We start from the raw sequence: 12490 nt of genomic DNA on the forward strand, positions 1-12490 counted from the left end.
CAAACATACACTGAACACTTTCAATATATCTGCATCATTCTGGAAACCTTTTGTGTCCTAGCTTCGAATAAATTACTCGGCCCTTTGCGAGCTTTGTTAATAACTTCCTACGGTCTATTGCTGCATACGCCTCCAGCTGGCATTTGCTGCCCCCTTGAAGCACCAGCCAACCCCTTGCAAAGGGGGAAACTCACAATAGGTCGCGCCTAAGATTTGCCAAGGATATTATCAAGTCAACCGCGTCCCTGAATATCCGATGCGTGTTTTCTGTCAAGATTCGTTAAGCTCTTACGAACCATTGTGAGTTTTGAAGACTTGAGTACCTCACTTTAGGTACGTCCATGGATGGAAGCTCCGGCTCCGTCGCCTCCGTAGATAGACTCCGCATACGGGCATTTCACCAATCCCTTCCGGCCGTGACCGTTGTCATTCCAACCAAAGATGTCGATAGCGTGTGCATCTTAAAAATCAGATAAGCTTCTATTCGCTGCAGCCATCACGACTAGTCCCTAAGGGTCAGATATTGTGGCTATTTGTCGAGACCGTCATCAAGGGTTTTTTGAATTCCCCTTGATCATGTAAGCCGCAAAGGGCGGGGTTTCTCTGAGTACTACCCTTGATAAATTGTCGAATCTTTTTGATCCTCACCGCGTTGGCGACCCTGGAAAATCGACCGTTACCGACTGCGGTAGCTCGACGGATGGCGGGTTCATCTTCTTGATATCGTACCTGCAAGTAGATAATTGTGAGCGGTGACTGCACAAATCTCCTGACGAGGGTCAGGGGATGGCTGCACAATACTATATACATACATAGCAGTCAGAGCAGAAGATGACAACTTCTCAAGGAACTTGTCATCGTAGGTAGCAGCTGCAATGTTTCAAGACGGGATCCTCCACTCTTTTGTTCGTCCAACCTTGCGTGATGATCTCAATGGTCGCTTGGCGGCATCAAGATCCGGTTTCGCCCCGTCCTCCTTTATTGATATACAATACAACGCTGTAACAAAGATCTGAGACCGCTTTCTTCCTTTGCGAGGATATTTATCATCGTTGGTTGACTTGTCAAAGTGTGAGAAAGGTTATCCCTGGTAGAGAGACACTTGACAGCCTCATAAACAACCGAGGAACAAGCTTCGACCGGATCTTCGCGTCCCTGCCTCATAGAGAGAAACCCAGCAAGGTTGAGTTATTAGTATGAGCCCCACGTTCCTTCAATGAATGAATATCAGCCCCTCATTAAACAGACTTTGATCATTATTTTTGGTTTATCCTGTTCCGTTTCTTTCCTGACCCGGGGCGTCCTTTGTTTATTTGCATGCCTACTCTACCTACATTTAATTCTATAACAACCATCTTGGCAGAGATATCAAGGCGCCGGGGTTGTACGAGCGCCTTCCTCTCTTGGATGGAAATATAACTTCTCATCAACCTCCGCAGGTCCCGTTATGTCCAGATTTTACCTCCGCATTGTCGGGTTCACGGACTTTACTTACGAGCGAGAAAAAGCGCCACGATTTTTCTCCGCTGTCATCTAATGGGACTAATCAATAAGCAGATGCAGACATGACACCGATGAATAAAAGTAGCCTCAGTCGGTCACTTGTAATCAACAGACGGGGCTTACAAACAAACGCCCAGGGAACACATTACGGTGCTGTGTGCGGCGTCGCCGTGCCCCAAGAAAACTTTCTTACCTTAACCCAGGGTGCCAAAATAGATCAATCTAAAGGCCGATTCGGTCTATACTAAATTCACCTAAATCTTTTTGTCACCTAGGATAGAGGTCTTCAGTTTTCTTGCCTCTCCTCGGCCGTGGTACACCGGTGACGGATTACGGTTCCACTTGGTTAGTAGAGATTTGCCATCATATCGACGTTTCATCATTCATCAGCCTGACTCCAAGCTCAATTCGATCAAGCCTAGGTACTTAAGTTGGAGATGCGATTTTTCGAGTCTGTGTTATTCCCGTACGAGGATTGACGGGAACACGAAACACACATTCTGTACGAAGCACTTTGTTTCTTACAGTGTTACATTGCACCAACTTGACTGCCCTCATTGCTGCACTGTCCGATCACGAAAAACCATGGATGCTTGGCTTTTTACCATTGCATTGTCCTTGGGTACATGCAAGTAACAACAGAGACCCATCCCCCCTGTCTTAATGCCTTAGCTCAGCGCCGCTCAGGAACGCGAGTGCCCTTTGCTCCTTGTTTCGTCAACTGGAGAGGACCCTTGTTAGGGGTCTCCTCTCCTGAGCCTACCATCTGCAGGTCCAAATTTCCAGTGACAGGACTCCCCAGGGGTTGTCAAAAAATCACGAGTAAAACTAGATCGCCAAGATCATATCGACTGTTCGAAATCAACTATATACCTCGTGATCGCGGGGGTAAATTTCAAGAATGATGAAATGTCATCGCCTCTGTTAGCTCGTTTTGTTTGTACGACATATAAGCATCTGGTCGTATCACCTGAGTCAAGCGTTCAACATCTAATGTTTAATCTGGAGTGCATTTTTATCAACGCAAGGACTGCCCAGGCTAGAGAGATGGAAGGATCCATATGATCCATCACTTCTGATCCAACCTTTCAGAAGCAAAGAATGGAACGCGCCGAGCTGGGCTGTGCTGCGTCAGCCTTGGATTGGACGCCTGAGACCGGCTCGCAAATGACCCACTGTCGTATTCAGGCGTCATCATCTAACAAGAAGCAGTATAACAATAGTCCTAGACTCCTGTCAGTCTCGGATACCGAAATGATATCTATCACAGCTTACAGTCAATTTGATCGTATTAGTCCTAATCCTTCTTCAACAGCTGTGTGGCACCAATATCTAGTTGCACTAAACCAATGCCGAATGAATTAGGGTGTAAGTCAACATCTTAGGGTCGCATACCAGACACCCCCGATCTCAATACTGCACTATGATTTGTGCAGTAATCAGAGACGAAATGCTGTAATGAACATAAGGCTCCATTTCCGACGATCATTCTCCAGCGATCTCGGCCGTGTTGGCATTAAACGCATAAACCCCTTTTCTCAACCACAGTCTACATGGACGAAACACCCATGTGTCGTTGATAGATTATGAGGCTTGATCCCGCACACGCCGCGTATCTTGGGGCACGAACCACTGAGCTAAAAACAACAGCATTACGTCTGCACCGTGATAAAGGCCTGGTCAATGCTGTGGACTAGAAGACCGATGACCAAGAGGGGGACTCTTCTGGAAACTCTTGTGCAGAGAAAGGGGGCCACAGGCCAAAAACTGTCACCATTCCTTTTAGCCGCCCATTTGACGAAGCGCCACATCTAGAAATGGCTACATTTGTAGAGTGAGGTCAGTCAGTGAGGTCAGTCAGTGAGGTCAGTCAGCGGCCAAGATGAAATCTGTAACTGCTTTTAGAAGCCGTTTTAGAGATTGCTCTAAGGCTTAAGTACTAGACACGGTCGCATGATGATGATACTATTCATAACTCGTCTTAGTCAGCGTCTAGGTCGGTCACCTTGCCCAGACAGCCACATTAGCCACACTTAGTCACCAGCCACACTGTACATCAACGCGTCTCAACCTAAAGCCATTAACGCGGTTAGTACCTATGTCGTAGCTACAGTACATCTTGTACTTCCTTCACACACCCTGTACCTGCAGTCGCTTTTGCAGGTGAATGTATCAAGATCAGGAGACTCGTGAAATAATTCGCTGCATTTTTTTCAAACAAAACAAGCTCTGGCTATCGAATCAGATACGCCATGTCTCAAAAGGGTAAAAATGGGAATATTATGAGTTTCTTCAAACCCGTGACAAGATCACAAACGCCCAAGGCCCCCAGAATCTCAACACCAAACCTGGCATCATCACCACAGCCACCTTCATCACCATTGGAACAAAAGTTGGCAAACCCGGTGAAGAAGGTAGCACCAATATCCCGAGACTTGGAGATAAAAGATTCAGATGACGAAGATGATCTTGGAGCATCCTCAGACGATTCGCTGGAGGATCTGTCCGCTATCCTCGGACGAGGTCGTCCAGGAAAGGCTACTAGTTCTCCTCCTCATAATCCCTTCGCGACCCCAAGGGCCAAGAGAACCGCAGTCGAGTTTCCTGCGTCTCCATTGGCGATAATATCGAAGCACAAATTCGACCTGAAAGCCCTCGCAAAGGATGCTAGACAGGACGATGCGACCCATGCGAGTGCTTTGAAGATCAAGGCCTTTTCAGATGCTGGAAACCAGGATCAACAAATGACAGCAGACGAGATGTCACGGGATGCGATAGAGGGCATTGTCAAGAACAACACCGGTCAAGATGCCCAGAAAGTTATGAGAGCCGTTCAGAGGTCAGATCCAGGACACTCACAGCTTCGATACTGCTTCTTTCGTGAAGGATACACAATACCATCCCCCACAGCTGCCCCCAAGAAATTTAGCAAAGGACCATGGAGACTGTTGACTCAAGGTGATTACCAGACATGCGAGCAACATCTCGCCTCTGGACTACCACTTACCCTCTTGCAAATGCAGGGGGGACTCCCAGATGAGCTTTTCGAATGGATACTGAATGAGCTTTGCTCTCAGAAGTCAACCCTTGTCAGACGAGAATACTGCAACTTACTCAGCTCCTGTCCAGAAGAAGTTGCGCGCGTTGTCACACCGCGTCGTTTGGAGGAGTTGTTTCATCGATTTGGTGCTTCTTCTGAGCTTGAACAACAAGATTCTCAGCTGAATCTCCTGAAACCAAGTGCCGAGCCTTACGAAGGACGCGACTGGTCACCTCTCAGCTCCTTCTTATCACTCCTCACGGCCATCTCACCCTACATGTCCCAGGAGTCTGTTGTCTATGCTTCTCGGACGCTCCTACGCATGTCAATGGACAAATTCCTGATATATGAGATCAATTTATTGGTTACTTACGAGACTTCCATCCATGCCCTTCTCGAAGCTATTCCTCAGCCTGGCTGGGACACATTTGTGAGTTACACTTAATGGTGGTACGCGAGATTCTGACTAACATATATGCAGTGCTCTGAAACCTGTACACAACTGCACACATTAGTCAAAGAACAATTTGTGAGGACCAATTCTCTCGCGTGTCTGCCTATTAGTAAAACCAGATCTCACGAGCTTAGACGGCGGCTGGCTGTAGTGTTTTTGTTCAACGACCCAAGCTTGGGTCGTTACCATCCCGATCATGTAGTCACTATTCGTGGCGTTATTGAGCTCTTGGATCACGAGGACTTCTTTGTTGGGCCCAAGACAGATTTCGCCCAACTGCAAGCCAATATTATCCTTCTCAACATCGTCGTGGATGACGGCTCATTTACCCCATCTGACGATCCGGAGAAGGAAAAACAGTTCAATAGCGATGTCGACGAGCTTGCAGTCAGGCTGAGGGAGATTTGGCGAAAGATCAACGATGCGGGCATGAAACTCGCTCGTACAGAAGCCAAAAGCGTCATAGAATGGGTTCAGCAGCGACTTGCATACTCAGTCCGTACACGCCGAAAGGTGAAGAAGAGCATATTTGACCTGCCAGGTCAGAAGGAGGATCCCTTTCTTCCGAAACAGCAGAATTACATGAAGAACTTCCTCAAGAAAGCACCGCAAAGTGCACCGGATCAAGTGGCTGAACCACCTCCACCAGAATCAGAGGATGTCTTCCACGAAGCAGTAGACGCCGATACGATCGTGGTCAATGTGAAGTTAACTCGATAGCTACAGGGATAGGCGGATAGGATGAAGGTGTACAATGGTTCACTAGGTACTGTTGTTTGTTGCGAGTATTTGAACGTGTAATCAATTCTACCGAGGGCCAAGTCCCAAACCAGACAAAAGAGTCAAACACAATACACAGCTTCTAAACTACAAGCGCAGACTGATGAACAATGCGGGTCGCGAATGGTTGAAGAGCCTCCCCAGTCGTGCACTCATGGAAGCGGTACGTAGAGGCTCCCATATAGAGATATTTATGGTGGCCAATGGGGTTTAGTCGAAGAACTTGCGGTTAGGATTCTTGCCGAATAGAGCCTCTCGTACTGCAGGAGCAGCAGACTCTTCCAAGAGTCGCAATCTCGCCTCAAAAGTGTTGTCAATGTCAATCTTTCCATTTCCGCTGATAACAACCACGCCGCCAGCACTAATACTCTGTTAGCTGCCCACCTCAGGGATCTTCTGGGATAGGCTTTCACGTACATTCCCTCGGGGAGAGGGTCGTCCTCTTGGATCTTTGCCGTAATATCCTTTCCAAGCTCCTTCTTAAACTCCTTGGCAGCCTCCTCGATGGCCTTCTTGACAACGTCGTAATCCTTCTTGCGCGCGCGGACCTGGAGCTCGGGCTCGTTGAGGGCATAGAAGCCCTCGAGCAGGAGACCCTTGAGGGCCTTTTGGTACTTGCCCTTATCCTTGGCACCCTCGGCGAGCTTCTTCTGGGCCTCCTCGAATATGTTGTCGAGCAGCTCCTGGCGGGCGCCGAGGACCTTGAGTCGCGTCTTATTGGCAACGGTTGAGCGGGTGATCTGCTGGGACATGGTGGCCTGCTTGAATTTCTTCTCGTACTGGCTATCGATGGCGTCTGTCTCCTGGCGGACGAGCTTGGACTTCTCGATCTCGAACTCCTCGTTGGCCTTGATCTCGATTTCGCGGGCCTTCTCCATGGCTTCCTGCTTGATGAACGCCGTCATCTTGCTGAGCTCATTGTTGACCTATTTGTGGGAGAACCGCGCGTTAGAATTAGAGGACTGGTGAGATGAACGAGGGATTGCGTCGTTTGGGCATGCGTACCTGCTGGTCGGACAAGGCGTGTTGCGACATGATGGGCAGATTTATATGGTTTTTTAAGATTCGAAAGGCGAGAGGATGATAAGGAAAGACCTTTTTAGGGTCAAGGTTGAAGTGGTAAAAGGCTGGCGATGGCCTCTTGTTAGTGAAGGTCAAGGTCGGCGATGGACTATGATGGAGTTGGTAGCTGTGTATGTGACGCCAGCCGTTCCAAGACCCAGCCTACCAGCTCCTTAGCTGTATCTTACTGTGCTCCAGCAGGGAACTGACTGGAGCTGGGGGGTTAGGTAGTCAAGCCACAGTTGTTCTCCACTGTTTAGAGTATGCTACGTAAGGTAGCACAGCCATTCAACAAAGAGTCTCGTTCTCACGCCTCAACGTAAGATACATTAGAGTTCGTGAAAGGATAATGTATATTTTGTGGGAAGAAACTTTGTTAAATAATTTTTAAAATCCAGTGTCATTACTCGACAGCAGCTGAATGTTTATATGTTTGGTTGCATATGCATTATGTAACTTCACCGCCACAGTGGCTAACTAGTCCCGTGTTAGAGCTGCATGCCTCTCTACTCTGCTCTACTCACGTCAGGTGTCCCACGCACGACTCAAGCTTGTCCGCCTCCGACTTTCTATTCATTAGTTTCAATCCAAGACATAAGTTTATCGCATCAAACTCAGTATTCATATTCATTCTCTATATCGTTTGGTCCTCTGTCAAATAGGCATCAACTGGTATAAATACTCCATTGGCGCCAGCTCAACAGTCTCCTGCGTTACCTACGACTAGCGCTTCAACCAGCCATTCCCCTTGAACCTATCGAACCGAATGCACCCTTTACTAGTCCAGTAACACCAAGCGATCCCTGTGCCAAATACACTGCCTATGCGACGTCTCAACAATTCGCCTCAACTCTCCCTTGCCAGATGACCTCGGACCTGGCACAGGCGCAATGGGGTTGCTTGGTGGCATCTCTTCTGGAGGGAGCATAGCTGTACGTCGTGTACAGCGCTGTGCGAATGGATGAAAGTGCTAATATTGGCGACTATAGCTTGGAATTATTGTCGGACTGCTATCGACCAGTGTTCAGAGTCTAGGTCTGACCCTACAACGAAAGTCGCATATACTCGAAGACGAAAAGGGACCCCATGATATTCGACGACCACCATACCGAAGGAGGAGATGGCAGATTGGTATGGGCATGTTTATCGTGGCGAACTTGCTAGGAAGCAGTATTCAGATCTCGACACTTCCGCTCCCCGTTCTCTCGACTTTGCAGGCTGCTGGTCTCGTATTCAACTCGATATGCGCATCATTGATTCTCAGCGAACCTTTCACAAGATGGTCTTTGTCCGGCACGATTCTCGTCACAACCGGTGCTGTCTTGATCGCGATATTCGGAGCCATTCCTTCGCCGGCGCATGACTTGAAGGAGCTGTTGGAACTCATGGCGAGAAGGCCATACATTGTCTGGATGATCCTCCAAGCGCTCTTTGTCCTCACTCTTGCGCTGGCTGTTGATTTAATCAACAGCATGTCGAGCCTATCACACGACGCCCGGTTTCGACTGGCTCGAGGCATTACTTACGGCGTCATCAGTGGAGATCTCTCTGCACATGCGCTGTTGTTTGCTAAGTCCTCGGTGGAGCTGGTCATCAAGACCGTTGCTGGACGTAACCAGTTCGTGCATTGGCAATCCTGGGCGATTGTCCTGGCTCTCATCACCCTGGCTCTCTGCCAGCTCTACTACTTACATCGAGGTCTCAAACTTGTTTCAACCTCGGTTCTTTACCCTTTGGTTTTCTGCGTCTACAACATCATTGCCATTCTTGACGGATTGATATACTTTAACCAGACAAGCCTAATATCACCCCTAAGAGCATGTCTCATCGCTTTAGGAACTGTCATTCTCCTTTCAGGTGTGCTGGCGTTATCATGGCGATTAAGCGACGAGCAGCATACACCCGGCGTTGGCCAGTCGTCTCTTGCTCCTGGTCTTGGACTTGTGGAGGACACCGAGGAGGAAGAGTCACTGCTTGGCTCAGATAATGCCATTGCGGATGAAGACTCAATTCCACATACATATCAAACATTCCCACCCGCGATTGACGAAACACCACTGGTTCCCTCTCGCAAGAGAGCTCCTCGGTGGGCTGAGCGAGCTGAGATTTGGGATGAGCTGGAGGATCGAGATGAGCCCAGTACTCCGGGCAATAGGAGACGGTCTAGTACACTACCGCGTCATACGGAATCCTCACCTCTGCTCCCAACCAAGAGGTCTACCACCAGCGGCCCTGGTGGGGAAGAATCGGGGCCAAGCACCGAATCTACACCTCGAAGACTGACACGACGAAGGCGGAAGAGCACAGGCTTCCCAGGTCTCAGGGCCCGTCGACATCAGAGAAACAGGAGCTCCACAGACTCGGGCGCTCTTAGCAACATCCTCTCATTGAGTTGGTTCAGGAGCAGAAGCCGCCAGCCATCGCAAGCTAGTACTAGCGATGGCTTTCCTTGGGGCACCACATCCCAGCAGGACGCTGCTGAGACAAGGGGCGACGCAGCTGTATGAATACGAAATACCTTTCTATGTAGCTTTCAGAGTTGTGAAGAGTACGAGAGGCGAACGAATGGCGTTTTCTTGTGTAGAGATTCTTCTGGGTTTCTTGATTAGTGTCCATGGCGAGGGAGGCTTTTGGGTTTTAAACAAACCTCCGCAAATCAATGTCCATATATATACGTTTTAGGCTTCAAATGAATATTATTGACGGCAACGCATTGCCGATGGAGTATTTGCATTTTCAGACCATACATGTCTTAGAGCCTAGTTGCTGTTGGTCCAGTCACTTTTGATATCGCTCTCGAGTATATATTCCTTGAAATTGGTCAAAGGTTTACATGGTAAAACGTAGAAATTTTACATTGGCCCTGTACTCTAATCCTTATGAATGTGGCCCTGCAACACCGATCCCATCTAGCAAATATTAGGTGGCCAGGATCTCCTGTCATCCATGCGAGTGAGAAAAACAACAGCAATAACTCCAATTTCCATCCGCACTCCGTACTCCAAGACCATCAACTCCACTTCCCATCATCTCGTTCTTATTTTAGCAATGAAACCATACATGCAATAGATATGAACTCCCAATATCCCTTAGTGGTAAATGCCGTCCTGAACTGATCAGGTCAGAAGTAAAGTTCTGGGTGATGGAAAGGCCATATCCGCGACATCTCTTCGGCCCTGTTCATTCATTCGTCTGAGACGTCCCATGATAAATACATAATAAAAGAGATAGGTAAGAACACACGAGGCAACTGTTTTGCTGTGTCGTCCCGAGTCTGCTTCGATGCGGATAATTGATGTATAGATACGGTTGAACAAAAAGCGGTCAATTCGAACAAGGTCCCAGGCATGGTGTGGATTATTATGACATAATGAAGACCTTCTCTAAATGCAGACCTGGTCTAGGAAACTCATCTCGGTCGAATGTACAGGTATCAGAACACGACCTGGGACCGAATTTCAGGCGCTGTAAAGCGGGAATGGCTGTAATAATGCGACGACGCTCCAACATAAAACTGTAACTGACAACTGATCTGAAAAAATAGGGCTCTCCTTTGCTCTGCCGGAGCGTGGTTGTTTCGTACTCATCCCGGCTTCAAATGAACGTGTCGTTTGGTTGCAATTAAATTACTGTTTGTAAAAAGCCGTATACACGCCAGCCATGCGCATCAGCATGAACTCGCAGAGTCCTATACACGGCTCGTACTGGCTCGGCTGCGTTCATCCTCCTCTTCCATGACATCACTCAGCCGGGTAGGATGGTGATGGCGTGGTACTGTCTCCCAGCCAGGAGTCCCATAGCCTTGGCCGGAATAGTCTTGGGGGTCTGAGTATGCACCAGTCCATTGGCCTCCACTGCCTCCTCCTCCTCCAGTAGAGGTCGAAGGAGAATCTTGTTTACCGCTTGGTGGGTTGGTGGTAGCGGGTGTTGCATACTCTTCTGCTTCAGCATCAGAACCGGAATATGTAGAGGGTGGTCCAGCGAAGGGAATCTTATTTCCTTGGGCATCCAACAGGAAGTTGCCATTTGCATCAATCACGTACTCACCTTCGCTGTAACCACCCTCTGATATTGGTGCTTGAAGGCCACCACCCTGTTGACGATATTCGCCAGCGCTTGTTGTTGGAGGCTGAGTCTGGGGAGACGATGTCGTCTCAGGCGGGTAGCCAGCTCCATACTCAGTCTGATAAGCCCCTTGAGCTCGGCTGCTTTGGTGTCTGCTTGGACCGCCATGTGTCATTGGAACCACTTGAACACCTCCAACAATAGTAGGCTGTCCTGACTGAAGGGATAGCGTTCTGTCACGTTCCTCCTGCTCACGTCGTCCCAATTCCTCCCATGCACGACGCGCCTCCTCTTTAGAGATGGACAGCTCCTTACGCATCTCAGCAAGCTGTTTCTGAGCTTTAGAAGTTCCTCGCTCATTCTCGACAGCTTCTCGGATAGCATCTGCTCGGCCTCGACGTTCTTGGTCCAGGGCAGCCTCCAACATGGCGTTGACTTCTTGCGCGCGCTCCAATTCAGTGCGAGTTTCGAAGAACCATCGCTGGAACTTTCGCTCCGAACTTGCACGAAGACGCTGAAGCTCAACAACGGCATGAAATAGATTGGCTCCGGCCGCAGATAGATCTGTCACCTGGCGCGCGAGCTGTTGATTCAAAGGATCCCGATTCAACTCATCCTTATTTTGTTCAAGCTTACGGATCCAGTAGCTGGTGAGTCCTTCCCAGTGGGCAGATAACGTCTCCCATCGCTCGAATGCATGAGGAAAAGAATTTCGGGTCTTTGAGCCGCTGACCCCTCCTTGGTTTCCGCTCTCAGTGCCCTGGGCAGCAAAATTGGGTTGGTTTCCGGGAGTTGGCCCCGTGAAGGTTTGGGGGGGTGGCTGATTGGTAGTGCCAGATCGCCCGGGCCGGCTAGCTGGTACTTGTGATGTAGTACTTGCCCGGGGACGGGCTGATGTGTTATCAGGGGTGGCTTGCGCCTGACGCTGAGGGTTCGTGGGTTGACGCGCTTCTGCCTCAGGAACCTGCCCAGCAGCAACGCCAGCAGATCTACGTTGTTCCTCTGCTCTCCGAGCCTGCTCCAAAATGCGCGCCTCCTGCTCAGCTCTCTCGCGCTGTTGCGCCTCTGCCTCGGCGCGTTGTCGCGCTTCTCGAGCTGCGCGCTCCTGCATGATCATCCTTGGGCCTCTGATACCAGAGGGTGAGCCCGTTTGACCAGGAGCTGCGCCAGGGCGGAACGGGGAAGCAGCTGGCTTGCCATTGGATACTGGGGGCATGCCTCCAGAAGCCATAAGATCGGCCATACTTGCGGATTCCTCTTCGAGATCTGGAGTGAAAGGATTGGGATTGCGCAGCGCCTCCTCGAGTGCAAAGAGGATGGCGCTGTGGGTATGCTTGGAGATCTTAACCACAGGGTGTGGTTCTGGATAGTTTGCAGGTACAGAAGGAGTCTGTCTCGGAGGGGATTGGGGATACTCCGAAGACACCTCGTCAGGATCTTCGGTCAGGTCCTGTGAGAGCCGTCGGCGGGGGCGGTGAGTTTGACGCGGCGCTGAACGAACGGGGATGAGTCCCAATACAGTGGGATGGTTCTCCGGTAGGTTGTCAACGGGTGCGAGGGTCGCCTTGGGTTCAAAACCGAGGGAT

The 12490-nt window shown here is 49.6% G+C and overlaps 5 protein-coding genes across 5 annotated transcripts; 3 read left to right on the plus strand and 2 right to left on the minus strand.

Annotated features, from left to right (window-relative positions):
- Positions 1–2506: 2506 nt before the first annotated feature.
- BKA55DRAFT_230236 (uncharacterized protein) lies at positions 2507–3012 on the plus strand. Its single transcript, XM_046185267.1, has one exon. The coding sequence runs from the start codon at positions 2605–2607 to the stop codon at positions 2866–2868; it is 264 nt and encodes an 87-aa protein (XP_046053718.1). The 5' UTR covers positions 2507–2604; the 3' UTR covers positions 2869–3012.
- A 743-nt stretch (positions 3013–3755) lies between these two features.
- On the plus strand, positions 3756–5717 carry BKA55DRAFT_685467 (uncharacterized protein; the record flags this gene model as incomplete). Its single annotated transcript, XM_046198802.1, has 2 exons — positions 3756–4973; positions 5025–5717. The coding sequence occupies 2 exons, from the start codon at positions 3756–3758 to the stop codon at positions 5715–5717; spliced, it is 1911 nt and encodes a 636-aa protein (XP_046053719.1).
- A 270-nt stretch (positions 5718–5987) lies between these two features.
- On the minus strand, positions 5988–6812 carry BKA55DRAFT_685468 (ATPase, V1/A1 complex, subunit E; the record flags this gene model as incomplete). Its single annotated transcript, XM_046198803.1, has 3 exons — positions 5988–6138; positions 6195–6703; positions 6783–6812. 3 exons carry the CDS (start codon positions 6810–6812, stop codon positions 5988–5990), a joined length of 690 nt encoding a protein of 229 aa, XP_046053720.1.
- Positions 6813–7729: 917 nt separating this feature from the next.
- BKA55DRAFT_685469 (uncharacterized protein) lies at positions 7730–9346 on the plus strand (the record flags this gene model as incomplete). The annotated part of the gene is made up of 2 exons (XM_046198804.1): positions 7730–7771; positions 7829–9346. The coding sequence occupies 2 exons, from the start codon at positions 7730–7732 to the stop codon at positions 9344–9346; spliced, it is 1560 nt and encodes a 519-aa protein (XP_046053721.1).
- Positions 9347–10527: 1181 nt separating this feature from the next.
- Positions 10528–12147, minus strand: BKA55DRAFT_590399 (uncharacterized protein; the record flags this gene model as incomplete). Its single annotated transcript, XM_046195083.1, has 1 exon — positions 10528–12147. The coding sequence occupies one exon, from the start codon at positions 12145–12147 to the stop codon at positions 10528–10530; it is 1620 nt and encodes a 539-aa protein (XP_046053722.1).
- Between the last annotated feature and the right edge of the window lie 343 nt (positions 12148–12490).

This window comes from Fusarium redolens, assembly GCF_020744475.1.
Source record: "Fusarium redolens strain MPI-CAGE-AT-0023 chromosome Unknown BKA55scaffold_3, whole genome shotgun sequence".
In the NCBI taxonomy this organism is placed as follows: domain Eukaryota; kingdom Fungi; phylum Ascomycota; class Sordariomycetes; order Hypocreales; family Nectriaceae; genus Fusarium; species Fusarium redolens.

What these genes read in the sequence shown, in the direction of transcription:
- BKA55DRAFT_230236 (XM_046185267.1), top strand. Translation starts at nt 2,605, where the DNA reads ATGGAACGCGCCGAGCTGGGCTGTGCTGCGTCAGCCTTGGATTGGACG.